Raw genomic sequence first — 18,391 nt, 5'->3', positions numbered from 1 at the left:
TTTTTGAGAAAAGAGTGTTTATGTGTGGTTAGTGAAAAATGAAACATTTTAAATCACTTGAATAAGGCCATAAAACACATACAGACCATCAGTTCACAAGACTTTTGAGAACTGGATCTTGTAGCCTCGAGTTTTTGCTTAAAAATTATGTGAAAATCATCTTGTTTACTCGCTCACAGAAAACAATATATTGATTTAAATTTTCCAAGACACTTTTTTTTTATCCCATTGCTGCTGTCCTCAGTGGGTATACAGCGATACGCTGTGTATAGAAACACTGCTTATTTTGAGTTGCGAAGCAGATTAGACTTTGTGTCAGATGATGTTTCTTAATGAAGCAGCTTAAGGGTGTGGCTCGATGACACAATCTGTGTCTGTATTTTGATTTCAATCCAAAGCAAATGTCCTAAAGCAGAAGTAACAGAAACCCTATCAGACCCTGATTAATAAAACTCTTAGTGTTATTACTCTATAATGATGTAGAAGAGTGTATAGCGTCACGTGGTGCTACACCAGCCAAAGGACTACAGGGCAGACTCGCGGGGCTATTTGCATACACGTCTGTCACACAGCTCATAATTTGTCCTGCGAGCTTCAACAAACAATTGATGATTTTTTTTTTTTTTAAATAATTGGTATCTGTTTAGAACGTTGTACATTCTGAACGACAGAACAGTATTGGCTTAGGATCGATACGTGTGACTCAACATAAATGAAGGTGTTTTTTTTTAAATATTTTCCAGTCAAACATCACACAGTTACAAGCTGACAGGATTCTCCTGCTTGTTCGTGTAAATGCGTTTCCGCTTCTGAGCCGTATGTGAATTGTCCTCGCAGCCATCATAATATTCTACTGACTGAAGAGATTAGACTTGTGAACGATCCGTATTCAGATTTGTGTCGTGAAGCAGAAAGCTTTCGGGACGTGATGAGAAGAAGAAAGAAGTGCAGCAGGAAGAGTGAGAGGTGAGGAGACTTAGAGCTGTGAATCATAAGACACACCAGATGAGGAGAGCACGAGAGAGAGAGAGAGAGAGAGAGAGAGAGAGAGAGAGACAGCACAGTGACACAAATAAAGCGAGTTGGCACCCGGTGTCTGTGTGAGTCTCGAGAGCTACAGCGGCAGTTTAACAGCTATTACAGGAGACGTCATGAACTCGGGGGCGAGGATAGATTGATTTTTGAGCGGGTCACTATGAGGTGGAGAGAAGGTTCTCGGCTGAGTAACACTAAGGGTTCGGTGATGAAATAAGCGTTAAAGGGACCACCGGTCGGGTCACATTACGTGGCGGCCAAAAGAGGAAGTAGTAAATATTATTTTCCCGACACGTCTGAGTGAGAAAAAAACGTTGTGAAAGTTTGGTTTAGATAAACCGAAGCAATTAACGCTCAGCTTCTCTCTCCTTAACAGGTGCACATGTCATTAGTAAAATCCCCAAGCATGTGAGACATTTCAGGTTTAACGGAACTAATTTGTATTCAAATTAAAACTTAGTATTTTATTGTTACGAGAAAGACGTTAAAGCCAATGATAAGGTAATGTTCATGAACCAAGACAACTTGATCATTCAGTTTCTAGGACCGAACCAAACTCATTCAGCAGTAGCAGACAAGACAATGGAGACAGATGATCATTTCCCACCCCAGATATCAAACTAAACAGCATTATGACGATTGAAAATGATCTCGGGGTAAAATCCTTTTTGAGAAATGTTCGTTTCACAACTGGACCCCAAACCCTGGTCATCTGTAAGCGAGCTGAGTGAGCTGGACTAACTAGCCAGATCTTCTGAGGTCAGTGAACGTCTGTTAGTTACTGAACCCCCGACTGCATCTGGCTGATGTTAGCTAACTAGCTAGCTAGCAGTTGTGGCCTAATGGTTAGAGAGTCTGATTCGTAACCCAAAGGTTGTGGGTTCGAGCCTCGGGCCGGCCACGACTGAGGTGCCCTTGAGCAAGGCACCAAACCCCCCAACTGCTCCCTGGGCACCACAGCATAAATGGCTGCCCACTGCTCCAGGTGTGTGTTCACGGTGTGTGTGTGTGTTCACTGCTGTGTGTGTGCACTTTGGATTGGTTAAATGCAGAGAACAAATTCTGAGTATGGGTCACCGTACTTAGCCGTATGTCACGTCACTTTAAAGAACATCACCTTTCCTTAGGTATGTTGATTCGCTTTAGGTTAGCGAACACACTAGTCCTAAAAAGTGTTCCTCAGATAGATCAGATAGAAGTGGATGTTGTGCTGCAAGGAAAACATCTGTGCTAGAAGCGCCCCAGAACAGACCTTTTGTACAGGTCTCCAAATCTCGTGTGTGTGTGTGTGTGAGAGAGAGAGAGAGCAGGAACTGTTTTTGAGGAATCTGTTACCTTGGTATCTCTCTCTCTCATATTTCCCTTGCGGATTTATGACTCACATTTAGTTTTGTCTAAGCTTCGACCCCCCACTGGGCTTGCTGCTCGACAGCGGTTGATGATTTTTAGCTCGCATTTTGAAATTTTTAGATCCAAAGCCTCCTCCCGGCAGTGCTGTTTATATTTGTGCGAGAGAGTGAGTGAGACGTGAACAGCTGAATCCTCTGTTTGTACGAGCGACCTCGGTCCCCTGTTTTCGTTTCTCATTGTCTTCATCCTGAACAAACAGCGGGTCAGGGTCCTTCTTTTTTGTTCTTCAGCTCCGCACAAGAGAAGGAAAGAAATGAAAGCGACCTAAATAAACTAGATCAAAGACAGTATAAACATACAGTGGGAACATGACTGAGGAGATTTTTCAGTTTCATGTCGCAGTGGATGGTACTCGCACCTCAGACATGACTGAACTCAAAGAGACTTTAACTCTTTACTGTAACTGTTCAGTGACTCGAACTGTGACGTGAGTTATTGAAAATGTATTAATGGCCGTCACTTTATACTTTTAGTTATATCCAGATCCTACGCAACCTTTTCCCATGTGTATGTGTGTATCTTCAATAAATCTGCATCGTTTATTCGAAGCCATTACAGCATCCTGTTAATAAAACCCTTTCCTGATCAATAACTTTGGCGGAAATGGATATTTAAACGTGAGCTACGTGCTTGCAAAAGTATTGACATGTTGCTAATGCACTGAATTAAGGGCAGGCAGTGTGTGTGTGTGTGTGTGTGTGTGTGTGTGTGTGTGTGTGTGTGTGTGTGTGTGTGTGTGTGTGTGTGTATGTCCATTCCTGCAGGGATAAGCTTTAATGCAGATTGTAGCCTTGGTCTCACTCTGTTGTTTACCTTCTGTCAATTTGCCTGTGATTGGGCAGCTGATTTGATCCTCTAGGCAAAATGTATCTGCCATGATCTCTCTCTCTCTCTCTCTCTCTCTTCCTCCCTCCCTCTCTCTCTCTTTTCCTCCCTCCCTTTCTCTCTCTCTCTTTCTTTCTCTCTCTCTCCCTCGCTCTCCCTCTCTCTCTCTCTCACACACACACACACACACACACACACACATCCAATCTACAACAGACGGCTTGCCAGTGACCCTGACATGACAGTTGGCATCAAACTACCAATAACCAGGAAACACGGTTCGTTAATTATTTTCTACATGAATATTCAGACAGACGGTAAACACGAGCAAACAGAACAGCGGTGGTTTGCTCTGCGATCTGACTTGATTTGATGAGCTGACTAAAGAGAATGGCATGAGTTCTCTTTCTCGCTCTCTCTTTATTCACTGCCTGTGGAACATTAGTAGAGTCGTGCATGTTGTTCTCTGATCCATCTTTTTACATAACTGAGCCAAATAAGTAGCTTCAATAAACAAGAGAAAGACAGAAACCAGTTTTTTGAAAAACTCAACGTGGCCCAATCAGGTGCCACACAAAAACAAACAAAAAAAAAAGATATAAAATTGATAAAATCGTTTTGCGTTTCGTATTTTATTCATGCGCTCTACACCCTTTGTGCAAATCGATCAATAATCCAGTGATTCGTTTATTAATGATTAATATGGGGTTATTTGTTAACAACTAACAGATATGTATCCTTTATATTTGAAACAACACGTTTTTAATCTCATTATTATTATTATTATTATTATTATTATTATTATTATTATTATTATTATTATTATGCATAGATTATGTGAAATATCTGGTCTACAATTCCTTGTGTAAGGTGTTACCATAGAAACAATAATGCATTAAAACGAGTGTATTAATTTAATGCTTTAATAAGGTATAAGACGTTCTGATATAAATTAGGCTAACGTTTTATTTCCCTTGCATGCCTCTATAAAACGGGACAGAGGATTTACATGACACCTATATCTATATTTATAATAATGTTGGTGCATCTGTAGGTTTCATGTCATGCCTCATTAAAGGGTTAATAATTACAATCTGTTATCAAACTTGATCAGTTTTCAGTTCTGATGCAGATTATCCTGGGGACTCCTTCATTAGCCTGGAAATGCAGCATGTCCTGGGAACACTAGGTGTGAAATGGGAACCCACCCAGGATTAGCACATAATTTATCCTAGCCGTCGAAGGAAACCAGAAAAGCCGCTGCGCTGAACGATTCCAAATTGAATCTTGCTTGTCTTCTCCCCTCCCTGACGACAGGGGGAAAGGGGGAACGGTTTGAATACGGATGTTGTGTCTATGCACACACACGCTTGCATAGAAATGCCTGATCTTTGAAGAGAGGAGTGTGTAGAGCTGCCAATCTCTGCATGTTAGATGGCAATTAGCAGCTGTTCAGATCCCTGATCTGCTATTAGGCATCAGTGTGTGAGGGAATAATCTTACAGCTAATGATCCTTATGACAAAGCCACGGACGGATGCTCTGACCTTCCCGTCAACACAGGCTGAGTTCAGGTTGAAGTGTGGAAGGAGAGCCGGCCTGAAGCAACAAATGTTCTCCTGCTTCCTAATCTCTGCCTTCTTATCTCTGTGCCTTTTGACTTTAATTTGAGACGTATGCTCAAATTAGGCATATGAAGAGCAATAGCTGTAAAAGGTCTGAGCACGTGACAGACTGTAACAGATGGTCTTTATTAAACGAAAGGTTAATGTCATCTGGTGCTTCCTCCTTTTTTTTCCCCCTCTCGGGTATAATGTGACTTAATATTGGTTGTACTGAGGCTGTGTACATGAAACATCTACCAGCTACCAAAAACAACAACAAAAAGATAACAACAACGATGACAAAGAGTATTTTTGCACTTGCAGAAAAGCCTGACGCCTCTCCATTTTCAGCAGGAAGTGACTCAGACCGCGTATTGCATCTGTCTTTCTTTTAACCTCAAGTGCTAAGTTTAGTAGTTCGCACTGCTGCATTTGACGATTCCGGCATGGAGAAGCAGAGCAAGAGTCGGACTCTTAAGAGAAACTTTAATAACAAAGCTGCGCGTGGGGAAAAAATGCACAAGCTTAATTATGGTCGCTAATGAAAAAACCCAACTATAAGCTTAAGCTTCTGCATTCCAGGACTAGCAGGACTGACTATTACCCCATTATAGGAGCGACTAAGTAAGAGGACACGAAGTAAACAAAATCTGCTCTCGGTGCCCTGTTTCTAAATCGAACAACATTAAATGAAGACATGACAGAGCATTTAACAGTGAACAGATGTTAGGCAATCTTTGGTCTTGTGAAGTGATCTGGTAAATCCACTAAATAGAGTCACTCAATGTTATGAAAGAAGAGAATCTCCAGAGCAGAAGATGACTAAGCATTTCTCTGGGAAGTCCACAAACTCAGGTTTCAGGAATTCCTATTCTTTTCTCTCTCACAAAGAATAGCAGTTAATCATTGTCATCAACGTAAACAGATATTTATCCTGCGATAGAACGACGATGGGAGCAGAATGAAAGAAACCATAATACATAAATACACACATACAGTACATACACACCTACCTGTGTTTACCAGAGGAGACTATTAGTGGAGATAAGAGATTCTGCTCTTGTACATGAAGACGTTCGAGGCTCGGCTCTAATCCTCTTTGGCCTCATAGAGCCTATTAGCACATGAGGAGTCATGGGAACAAATCCTAACACACCGGAAAGTGCGCAAACGGCGCAGCTGCCAAACGACACAGCTAAACGATCACAAACGTACGTAGCTCTGCTTTACACATGGAGGCTTCTGATGATTTCACACAATGTCTGGGTTAATGGCTTTGTTCTCTAGCACAGGGAGAATCTGATGATGCACAGCATTATCTAATTTTACACACATTGTTTTTCACTTGCTCTTAGGGCTGAGTGATCTAAAATAAAGAAAGAAATTGTTCGGTGTTCACCAAAAGCATGAATGATGCCACTGTAAGCAGTATTTGTGTGAACATTTAGAACAAAACAGCTGAGAGAGAGCAGAGAGCATTTACAGTCAGGCATCCACCTGTCAGACCACAGCCAATTCAGGCTACATGTAAAAAGAACAGTCTCCAAAACCCCCAAACACAATAAGATGTATAACCTGAAAACATTTTACAGATGGGACCAAAGCAGACTAAATGAATACCAAAAAAACATCAATTAAAAAAAAAGAAATTCAACTATGACTAAACTCTTTTCTTATTAACTCGTAATAAAGACATAAAGAGTAAATCTGGCTAGAAAACATCTCGTTTTCATCTTTCATAATGTGGCCCAACTGTCCAACTTACGTATCCAATCAACTGTCTTACGCATCCAATCAACTGTCTTACGTATCCAATCAAATGCCCAACTTACGTATCCAATCAACTGTCTTACGTATCCAATCAACTGTCCAACTTAGGTATCCAATCAACTGTCCAACTTAGGTATCCAATCAACAGTCTAAGACACGTATCCAATCAACTGTCTTACGTATCCAATCAACTGTCCAACTTAGGTATCCAATCAACTGTCCAACTTAGTTATCCAATCAACAGTCTAAGACACGTATCCAATCAACTGTCCAACTTACATATCCAATCAAAAGCACACAGCTCTAGACAGACTTCTAGACTTCAGACGCTGAAAGAATATAAAATGATACTCCAAATGAAAAGTGAACAGCATCTCCAAAAACAAATCCACTCCATTGAAGAATCAATTAACTCCAACAACTGGAATGTATTAAATAAAAAAAAAATCAAGAAAGCTAAACCATTCAAGATGGAGATGTTTGGGTAAAACATTTCAACCGCCTTCACCCATCAATCCTGAACAACATAAAATTAGTGAAAAACTATCACCAAAATCCTCTAGAATACCAAATCTCTGAAACAGAATTATTACCTAAACTAAAAGAATTAAAACCCAAGAAAGCCTGTGGACTAAATTCTGACTGGCCATAATAACTTTTTAACCTAAGTCTCAGTGTAGGTCACTTCCCTGAGATCTGTTGCCCAGGACTCATAAGCCCCATATTTAAACAACGGGCACAAAACATACAGAAAGTTTTAAGAGTGAAGCAGGGATGCAGCTTAAATCCCACACTGTTTAACATTTACATAAACGAATGAGCTAAACGCATAGAAACATCCCCAGCACCTGGTCTCACTCTACTGGACACAGAGATCAAGTGTCTTCTACAGTATATGCAGATGATCTGGTTCTGTTGTCCTCCACCAAAGATGGACTACAACAGCAACTATCTCTGCTTGAAAGGTTTGGTCAGACCCGGGCCATGACAGTCAACCACCAAAAAACTAAAACACTCATTTTTCAGAAAAGACCCAGATCTCTGAGAAATCCCCACCGTTCATAATTGGAAACGATCCTACTGAAGAATCCACAAAAAACACATATTTAGGTCTAAGGATCACTAACAAACGTCTGCACGGCTGTAAATGAACTCAGGGATGAAGCAAAACGGGCTTTCTATGCTATCAGAAAAACAATAAACACAACAATTCCAATTAGAATCTGAATCAAAATATTTCAAATCAGTAATTGAACCCATTGCACAAGATGGCAGTGAGGTGTGGGGTTTGCTAACACAAACAGATTGGAAAAAATGGGACAAACATCCAAGTGAAATCCTGCATACAGAGTCCTGTGAATGCCTCCTACAGGTGCATAGAAAAGCCCTGGACTCTGCATGCAGAGCAGAATTAAGCTGTTAAATATCCAAAAAACCAGCCATTAATTTTTGGAAACACATCAAATCAAGTGACCCCCTGTCCTTCTGTCACAAAGCCCTGAACTACTAAGAGCTGAGTGGTAAAAGAAGCCTGTCTCTGTCTCCTCATCGTGAGACTTACTGACCCATCTTCATCTGATCTCACCAAAACACTACAGGACACACAGAACCACACAATCAGACCCAAACAAATTATAACAAAAGAGAAAGAAAAATGCATCAATTATTGGTCAGAACTGACCAAATCTCAGGACAATACACTGTGGTAACCTACTTAGCCACAGTAACCTACCTAACCAAGACCCTGAGTAAATACAGACCGAGTGAACACAAGGGCTGGCAGTAGAACAGGGCCGATACAAACAGACCTGGTGCTGTAGACAAGACGGACTCAGAGCTGTACAGACAAAGCTGCATTTCTTCACCCAGTGCAACAAATATAAAGAAATTCCCCAACATTACTTCCAGTCATTAAGAGACATCATCCCTGGGCTTCAGAGCTGGAGTAATATAGAGGAGCTCCCTGTGCTGCTGGGAGAAAAAGAAGAACGCTGGATGATTGCAGCCAAATGTGTGACTGACTGCCACAACCTGAGGAACAACTGCACCTCATGTCCCACATGTATATAATGTTATTTTATTCTGATTAAGTCCTAATTAATTACTTCTTAATACTAATGTTGTTGTGATCATCATTATTATTGTTGTTCCTTTTATTCTTTGCCTGATTCTATTCCTGTACACTGTAAGCTCTACAGTCATGCTCAGGAAGGGGAGGGGGTGGTGGTGGTGGTGATGAAGGGGTGTGTGTGAAGGGTGGGCGAGAAAGAGCGAGAGAGAGAAAGAGAGATAAAGAGAAAGTGAGAGAGACAGAGAGAGAGAGAGAGGGCGGAGGGAGGGAGGGAGGGAGGGAGGGAGGAGGAGAGAAAGAGAAAGAGAGAGAGAGAGGGAGAAAGCGATAGAAAGAGAAAGCAAGAGAGAGAAAGTGAGAGAGAGAAAGCAAGAGAGAGACAGAGAGAGAGAGAGAGAAAGCGAGAGATAGAGAGAGAGAGACAGAGAGAGAGAGAGAAAGAGAGACTGGGAGAGTGAGAGAGAAAGAAAAAGAGAGAGCAAAGGTGATATGAGGCTAGGAGGTTACAGCCTGTGCTCCTTACCGGATAGCCTTCTGTTTTCTTCTGGCACCACTTCAGTAGAGCGTTCCTCTTAGATCCCCCATACTCCCGCGCCAGAGCAGCCAGAGGGTCTGTTCTTTCCACACTGACACCAGGGACACACACACACACACACACACACACACACACACACACACACACACACACACACACCATGTCATTCACACTGCATCTGTGGATGTTTATGTGCACTTAAAATATGCTTATCTGAATTTATGACTTTGGGTCTTTGTGTGTGTGTCTGTGTGTGTGCGTGTGTGCGCATGCTGTAAGGAGCTGGTGTGTCCAGGTGTACATGTGCCCACTATTCCAAGTGTTTTCTCTTTTCATTAATGTAAGAGTGAGAAGGTGAGTTTTAGAGTTCTGCTGCATGACAGGATGAAAGATCCTGGGAAGTGTGGAAGACACTGAGGTCGTTGCTCTTCGAAATCACAGTGTGAGCACCGAGGCTGACTGAACCGCCGTTAATATGCATTAGGGGTAAAATGAAACCACAGTCACTGAGAGTACTGTACACTGATAATAAGCTCCTATACTGTACTTTATTAAAAAAGGTTTAGTTACACGGCTTGTGTTCATAATGTAATAATATCTGGCAACCTCGTTAAGTTAAGTACATTAATACAGACGCAGGAATGCAACAAGTGTAGAAATTCCCCAGTAAGGAACGACTTTGCTCTAGTCGTTATCCTTTTCCTGGATAGGTGACTGTGTGTTGTGATGGCAGGAGATTTCTGTTTGTTCGAGAAGAAGAAGCATATTAAATTGAAAATACTAATAATTAAACGCAATAAAAATATATACAGCATGATTATGTCATTGTTCTGTCATGACCGTGAGGGTTTGTATGTATCCGCTCACATATCGTCAGAAATATTTGTAAAATGAAGATAAATTCTATACAGCTCTGCTTTGCAAAGGGAAGAACTTTTTTGTTCTGAACTGATCCCTAAGTGTCCTCGAGTGGACGTTAATGAAGAGTAAAGTAGTTCTGTGTTCTGTAAATTTCCTGGAGGTTACAGTAGCCATATTTTGGTGTATGAATATCAGTCTAACATTGTGTGTGTGTGTGTGTGTGTGTGTGTGTGTGTGTGTGTGTGTGTGTGTGTGTGCGCTTACTTGAGCTTACTGTTGGCCCTGCTGTAAGTGAATGAGGAAGTTCTGCCGCTCAGAGCGGCTGGAGTCTTGATGACTGACTCGAGGGACGGACTCTTTCTCATCAGAGACGAAGGCTTTAACTCGTCAACTGAAAACGAGACAGAGAAGTTGACAGCTGAGTTACAGATGCAAAACAAAAAAACAAGGAAGACAAAAACGAACATTGACTAATGATGTATCAAAGCTTCCAGAGTTAGTCATATTGTGCTCATATTGTAGGCAATGGTGCTTTAAAAAAAACTCCCATGATGAGTGACTCTGATTCACACAGCTGGGACTTTTGTGATTTCACTTCAGACTGATGGTGAAAACCGTGTCAGAGAAACATGAATAAAAAGAGCTAAGAATGAGAAAACGTCTCTGATTGCCTGCTCGAGGGGCTGATAATTCAGGCACACTGACTTCTCTGACATGGAACTGCTGTGTTCATTGCTGTAATAAAAACAAAAAAGAAGGTACGATTCAAACCGTGTATGAGTTTATACACGTTACACTGCCATAATAAGCTGAGCGTGATGTAAGGAATAATATTGGGACATCTTCGATGTCAGTATACCGTTGGATTATTTCTTAATAGCAGTACAATACAGCGTGGTTTGATGTCTGTTCCTCTTACACCACAGTAATTTGCCAAGAGTTCAAATTTACCTTGTGGAATCTAGTTAAGTTAAAACATATGTTATAGAAGCTATAAACACTGGTTCCCTTACCATCCTTTATTGTGTCCCTTGACCTTAATAAATAAATAAATAAATAAATAAATAAATAAATAAAAATAACCTACGCACTAAACATACTAAACCCTGAAAAAAAAAAAAAAAATATTTGCACCAATGTTGACCAGAGAAGGCGATGTTGGAGCTGTTGCTATACAAACGATATTGCATTAACATTTCAACCTGTGAAACTTCCTGACCAATCAGATGCGAGAATGTTTCCGCCAACAATGCTGCGGTTTGTATAAAAACTTGATGAGTACCTGAGTGAGACGAATCCACCAGATTGATTCTTCTTTCCAGGGATTTAGACAGAGGTTTGATACACGAAGGCCGCTGTGGTGAAGCAAATGAGTCATTTCTAAACAAAGGAACAAATAAAGCACACAGTCGTATATGGTGGGATTGTGTAGCACCTGTATGGGCGAGACAGCAGCCGCAGGAGCCGTGCGTACTGGGATTCCACTCAGGGGGCTTCTAGGAGACGTTGGGATCTGCACTGTACTGGCAGGTCCATCTGAAAAGGAGGTAGAAAAAAAAAATTCCAAATTGACAGCGAGACTGAAATACAGCTTTGGGTTGGTTACACACAAGTCTAAATCTTTTGGAGCCTGTGTCCTGAGCAGCGGTGATTCATTAGCTGATAAACGCACCCTGACAGCCTTTTGGACCAGGCTTCATGAGGCCATTGTAAAAGTGCCATGATTACATGCAGTTAAGATGAATTGTTACAGCCATCAATAACAACTCTTTGTCTTATTATAACAAGGGCATTAAATAAACCTTCTAATCTTTTTTTTTAGAGCAATGTTGAACATATATGACGTCAGAAAGTATGCAAAACTGAACAGAGAGTGATATAAGAGAATCTAAGAAAATGTGAGTCCTCACTCTTCACAGAAGTGTCAAAGGACTTGATGAGGGATTTGACGGTGGCTTCTGGCTCTGAAGGTGTGCTGATTTCGCCCTCACTACCAGGTGCATTCTGGGACATGGCAATTCCACACCACTGAGGACTGCTCTCCGAGTCCGAAAGACTCCCTTCCTCTTTCCGTGACCTGTCAATCAAACAAATACAAATGCAATACAAAGTGGAAGATTTTGGATGGTAGTAAAAAAAAAGTTGCTGCTTAAATTGAACTACTGAACTATAACAAAATGCGACATTGAGTATTAATCCCAAGCCGCTACAGCCGATCTTCATCAGTTAGCATGCGTTCTGATATTTCACACGTAATATATTAATAATCATAAACATCTTCACACTTCACAAACACTGAATTCTTAACTGGTCCCAAGCCATTACAAGTACATACGACTTCCTGTAGATGCTGAAACATGGGAAAGCAAAAGCCAAAATCCCAGAGGAAGCTCCAGAGAAAAGACGCGCAGCCGTGTATAGAACCATAACAAAATGATTTATTAATGCCAAATCGATTAACAATCAACGGTGAATACACCATCATACATTAATAACCGTAAACGATCCAAATTAACAGCATTTTTTTTTGACATCAGTGAACATGTCACAGTAACAAAGGTTTAAAATAAAATGAAAAACAAAAAAAATATGCTTTTCTGTATGAATGTACAATCATAATTGCGGTTCGGTTATATCCTGAAAGTTATATATCTGTAAGTGCTGTATGGCTGAAAAATCAAGAGAGAATATTGTATGCTTTCGAGCATGCGGTTCATGGCTTAGCGAAACCTGAGATATTTAAGTATTTCATTAAGGACGTACGGATCGAAGGAGTGTTCAGTGTTTAAGAGTTGAGGAGAAGATCTCATACTGTTATACGGTCTTAAAAACTATTTTAAAAATCCTTTGAATTGATTTTTTTATTGTGTTCAACTAAAACAAAACTGAAATCCCATCGCGCCATCTAGTGGTGACTGGCAGACATGACGCTAAAGAATGTAATTCATTCGGGTTATTAAAAGTCATAAAATATGTTACATCTTGTAAAATACACAGGAAACTGGACTATCAGACAAAAAGAAGTCAATACATCGGTTATACAAAGCGCATCCTTGTTTATGTAAACACTCAGAGGAAGCATGAACAGTACAGTGTGTGAAACCACAAGGCAGAGCGAGCCAGAATGGAACTGTTACGCCGACTCAATCAGAGTAAATTATACTAGAATTAAATCACACAAGCAGGTCATTGTAATGAAAATACACACGACCAACAAAACACACTCACACAGAAAGTGCTAGTTTAGTTGCAATGCAAATCTTTCCAAGGCTGTATGTTATATAATCTGTTAAAAAATACCCATAAAAGATGTGCATTTTACTCCTTTAGTCCAACATTTACTATCAGTACATTGGATTCTTCACAAATTAGCACGAGCTAAAGCCAAATTATTAAACAACAGAAGCGACCTGTTCGTTTAATAAATGCAGTTTGAACAGTTTAAAAGGTCAATTTATAATTTATGCTGCTTGTGATCCAACTGTAAAAAGTTCCAGTCTTGCTTTCTGCAAATAAATACTTCATTAAGTCTTTCATGCAAACAAAATTAATGTGATTTTTAAAAAAATTAATAAAAATGAAGCATTTTTGTGGTTAAAGATTCATTTATTACACAGCAATACTGAAATTGTAGTAGACAGAAACTCTCTCTCACACACACTCACACTCACACTCACACACACACACACACACACACACACACACACACACACACTAATACTGTCAACCGGTCAACTGAGTATAATACTGTATTCTTTATTTTCCCTCCACTGCTGTCTTGGTGCTTTCAAATGCTGATCCAGCAGTGATTCTGAAAGACAAAGGAGAAAACAAAATGTCCACATGAAATGGGATCCGATGCATCTTATTTAAAATAAATGAAGAAATAAACAACCCAGAAGTTCTAAACACCTTATGCCATTATGTATGGCCACATGACCAGGTCAGATGCTCATTCCGTTATCATGCATGTCTTTGAATGCGCATTAGCACTGTGTTTATCCTAAATGAAATCTGCAAACCTCACAGGCAATTTAATGTAAGATACCAGCTTTGGCTTTCAGTTTATACTTTCTAGAAAATGTTCATAAGAAACAGCGCAGTAACTGCCACGAACTGCTGGTGGCACCAAATACCAAGAGGTGGAAAGAAGAACTAATAAGCACAGCAAACCAGGCAAAGCAAAAACAGGAAACAAAATTGGAAGCACATTCAAATAAAGGACAGAAAGAACAACCATTCAGACATTAGGACCAAAGGCAGGAGATAATAAGATCAGCACACAAGCTCTTACATACAGTCATTAATTCTTCCACTCTGGTAATTCTTCCATCCATTCACTACTCATTTAGTACAAGAGCTTGGCTGTCACTAACAGTACACTCACCTGGGTGTTATATAAAGGTGGTCATGTCTGAGGAAAATCCTTTAGAGAGCGACCTCAGGGAGCGTCTGAGGAAGACGGGATAGCGAGGTACATGGGCTAGTCCGTTTGGGTGCAGTGGGGAGAGTAAAATACAGGTATGTGCAGATCTTTAATGATCTGGCAACCTCGAGACTTACAAAATGTGTCATCGCTACAGTTTTTGGAGCAACCTCGTAAGATTTAGCAGATACGGTATTGTTGTTTCTGCTCGACTGCAATCTAAAAGCCGATATGTTTACTGAAAACTGACCTGCCATACTTATCTGGTACGGACCTGAAAAAAGATCACATGTATAATCAGCTCTTAGATCAGTATTCAATAAAAACGTACTCGACTGCACCCGTTCGTTCAGAGACCTACAGGAAATGCAACCGGAAAATCAAAGCGTGGAGTGACTTGTTAAGGGAAGAGACAGAAAAATAAATCACGTCAATGAAATGAAAATGCTACTGCTCAGCAGAATCATGCAGGAGACGCAGAGAAAACATCCAGCAGGATAGGAGAGGGGACACACACAGGGGATTAGGACACAAAACTACAGGACCGCTCGGACAATACCGTGACCTCCGAGACTTGTCTCCTATGCTGAAACTTGGCCACGTCTCATTCATTATGTGGGTTAATCTACGGCCTTTAAGAGGGCAGATGTGCACACGTGACAAGCAGTGTTAATGCTCTACATATTTCTACTGGTTATTCGACCAAATGATTAAATGTAAATATCAGAGACACCGATATATAGTGCTTAATGATATTGTGTCTTATGATTTAATTTGCATGAAAACCAATGATAAATACAAAAAGAATTCAAATGTATTGTGAAGCATTTATAAGACTGAGGTTGAATTAAGTGACCGTAGTGAGCAGGCTCTATATCAGGCAGGTTTCAGACAGCACTGTCTTAACGAGCCGAGAGAGGACAGTACAGGGATTTGTAAAAAAGCAAAGGATATAAAAGCAGCAGAGGGTTTTACAGCTCGGTCGTTTCCTGTGACTTCGGTGTTTGTCTGAAGAGTTCAGTAGAAGTCCCTGAACCTGTGAGCCTTAAAATCCCATAAGTGAATAATACCAATGAATGATGGTCTTCTAGATACTATGTTATAACTGATGCAAAACTCAGCTGCCACTTAATGAGAAACTTTATCATTTTGCGAGATCTGTAAATCGACCTGCTTAAAAGACAGAACGCGTGTTTGGATCCAGTTATATTTAGACAACAGTACGTGCTACTGACTGGAGCTCCTGAGTTGAGAAGAGTTTTACTGTACCTGGCCCCCTGTATGTGCTCGAGCTCTGTAGCCAGCCTGGAACTGCGCTCCTGTTCCTCCTGCAGCCGTCTGCGCAGTGTCCGCACTTCCTGTTGAGCCTCCACCTTTATGTCATTCGCCACGACCACGGCCGTCTGCAGGTCAGCTTGAAAACGCCGCCATTCCTGTGTCTCCTCCTAAAACACACACACACACACACACACACACACACACACACACACACACACACACACACACACACACACACACACACACACACACACAAACACATTTGGCTACAAATCTTGCAATGACTATTTTGAAGACATCCGCCTAAACTCAGACAGCTGTCAGTGCTTAATCTTAACAAGCTGGCTTGAGTAAATTCCATTGTTAATTTGATGTAATTCATTCGATTCATAATTAAATTCAAACAGGGGAGGTTAATGGTGGGAAAAAAGTTACCAAACTTACTTTTATTTGTTTGCTCATGGCTTTCATCTGCTTGTCATGCTCGGTCTTATGCTCCTCCAGCCGCTTGATTTGACCTTAAAAAAACAAAACAGAACAGAACAAAACCAAATAAAACTGCAGGTATAAAAAAACTGTTGCTATTTGTTTAAAACTCAGCTGTCTAGAAAGATTAACAACTATATATATTTATATTTATGTTGTGTAAGTGGAGTGATTTCATTAAAGCTTGGCATGGAATGATTAAACAGATATGTCAAATGTTTGAATAAGGACAATAATAAAGTATCAGTCCACCCAATTTATTTAAGCTGTTGCAGTGGGTTAAACGTGACTGAGAGAAAACTCTGCTTATTACAGCCTCCAGTCTTCAGCAGGAAGAGGGCTGGGAGAACATTCTCATATTTTCATGCTTTTAAAGCAGCTAGAGAGCTATGTGCAAAAGAAAGAAAGAGAGGAAGGCTTCATACTTTCTAGGTCCAAGATGATTTGGTTGGTGTGTAATTGAACTGCCCGGTGCTGCTCCACCTGGTCCTCCAGCTCAAAAATGGTGTCTTTAAGGTCCTTTATCTGGTTCTCGTCATCTCTGATCTTCTGCTCCAGTGCAAGCATGCTGGCTTTGTGATCTTGCTCCTGTGACTCCAAACTCTCCACATGCTTCTGTTGGTCTGCTTCAGCCTGTGCACATACAAGATGATTCGAAACAGTTAAGAAACTCCTGGAGTACTAATGGAGTTAACGGACAAACTCAGCAGCTGACAAAATGCCATTCATCCAGCAAGCAGATGAATTTTTTTTTTCCTGGCCTGTGACTTCCACCTTAAACTCACCTACAATGATCAAAATAGTCCACATATCAATTATACTACTATTGCAAATAGAATAATAAAAAAAGAAAGACAATCTTTCTGCCTCTGGATCATCATCATACATTTGGACCGATGCTACCAGAACTAATTCCATTTACAAACTATTCATGCTAAGCTTGCGAGTTTACTTTAACTCACGATGCCGTTTAAACCTTGTCGGATTTCCATGAGGCATAAAGACGCACACATTTCTCTCTCTAATTTAGTAAAACATCAGTGATCTTCAAAGAGAAATGAACCTCACTCAGTGTCTACAATAGTCCGATCCCAATTAATGAGGTGGGGCATGTGTCCACATCTTAACCCCCCCCCCCACACACACACACACACACACACACACCACACACACACCTAATTCTCTCTAGTCTGAATGAATAGTTAATTAATTTACGAGTGCTTTACTAAATCACTGTTTATTGCTCACTGTTATAGGTTTATGATTTCAATTCAATTTCTGAGTCATTTCTGGTGTAACTGATGATTGAGTACACTTACAGGTAACGAACCTGAGGCAAACCACACAGTGCATGTGTACATATTAATGGTCACTGTCAATATTTTCAACTGTTCAAGGTAACACGACTTTCCACCTCCTGTTGTATTATAGCAGAACATGAAATAGGCTACTTCCCTCTCATTCATATGAAAATGATGCTCTGCGGTTGTACAAACTTTTTACTTTTTACAAACGTTATCTTAGGAAGTATAAGACAAATACCTGAGCAGGAGTATTTGTGCTGTTCTCGATTAAGGTCAGCAAATTTGAACAGTCTGCAATAATGCACAAGATGTGATTTATGATGTGCTATTACTATTTACTTTCAGTTTTAAGGTCAATAATAAACTTCAATTCTTGACAAAAAGGTCAAACTTAATACGCCTCTCAGAACAGTTGACAGTGTTGGCATGCTGAAGTAAGGATGGATGTGATACAGCAGGTTAAACAAGTGATATATAGATATGTGAAAATAGCAGTTATGTTGGCAGAAAGTTACAGTCTCCTCTCCAAAGTTGCAGCCTAAATTCCTTTTCTTTCTTTTCTTTTTCTTTTCACTCGTTCATTTTCAGTAACTGCTATTCTGGGCAGGATGGCGGTGAATTACAGTCTGGACTCTATCCAGGGAACACTGGGCGTGAGACAGGAATACACCCTAGATGGGATGCCAGTGCATTGTGTGGCACCCTGCATACACACATTCGCACACTTATTTACATCGAGGGGAAATTTTAGAGTCCCCAAGGCTAAAAATATATTATTATAATCAGT

General features: G+C 40.5%; 1 protein-coding gene across 5 annotated transcripts in view; it reads right to left on the bottom strand.

The window, feature by feature from the left end:
- The window catches only part of specc1 (sperm antigen with calponin homology and coiled-coil domains 1), a 69,152-nt gene that overhangs the window by 12,228 nt on the left and 38,533 nt on the right, over nucleotides 1–18,391 (bottom strand). For all 5 annotated transcript variants that reach the window (XM_027178643.2, XM_027178645.2, XM_047808958.1 and 2 more), the window contains 8 exons: nucleotides 16,726–16,933; nucleotides 16,259–16,332; nucleotides 15,806–15,981; nucleotides 12,021–12,187; nucleotides 11,546–11,646; nucleotides 11,393–11,465; nucleotides 10,375–10,501; nucleotides 9,238–9,340 (listed from right to left, as the gene is read on the bottom strand). In XM_027178643.2, coding sequence (XP_027034444.2) covers nucleotides 9,238–9,340; nucleotides 10,375–10,501; nucleotides 11,393–11,465; nucleotides 11,546–11,646; nucleotides 12,021–12,187; nucleotides 15,806–15,981; nucleotides 16,259–16,332; nucleotides 16,726–16,933 — 1,029 coding nt within the window. The remainder of the gene's footprint in view (nucleotides 1–9,237; nucleotides 9,341–10,374; nucleotides 10,502–11,392; nucleotides 11,466–11,545; nucleotides 11,647–12,020; nucleotides 12,188–15,805; nucleotides 15,982–16,258; nucleotides 16,333–16,725; nucleotides 16,934–18,391) is intronic.

Source organism: Tachysurus fulvidraco, chromosome 26 (genome assembly GCF_022655615.1).
Source record: "Tachysurus fulvidraco isolate hzauxx_2018 chromosome 26, HZAU_PFXX_2.0, whole genome shotgun sequence".
NCBI lineage: Eukaryota > Metazoa > Chordata > Actinopteri > Siluriformes > Bagridae > Tachysurus > Tachysurus fulvidraco.
The sequence above is the reverse complement of the archived record's forward strand: the minus strand, read 5'-3'. Positions and strand labels throughout refer to the sequence as shown.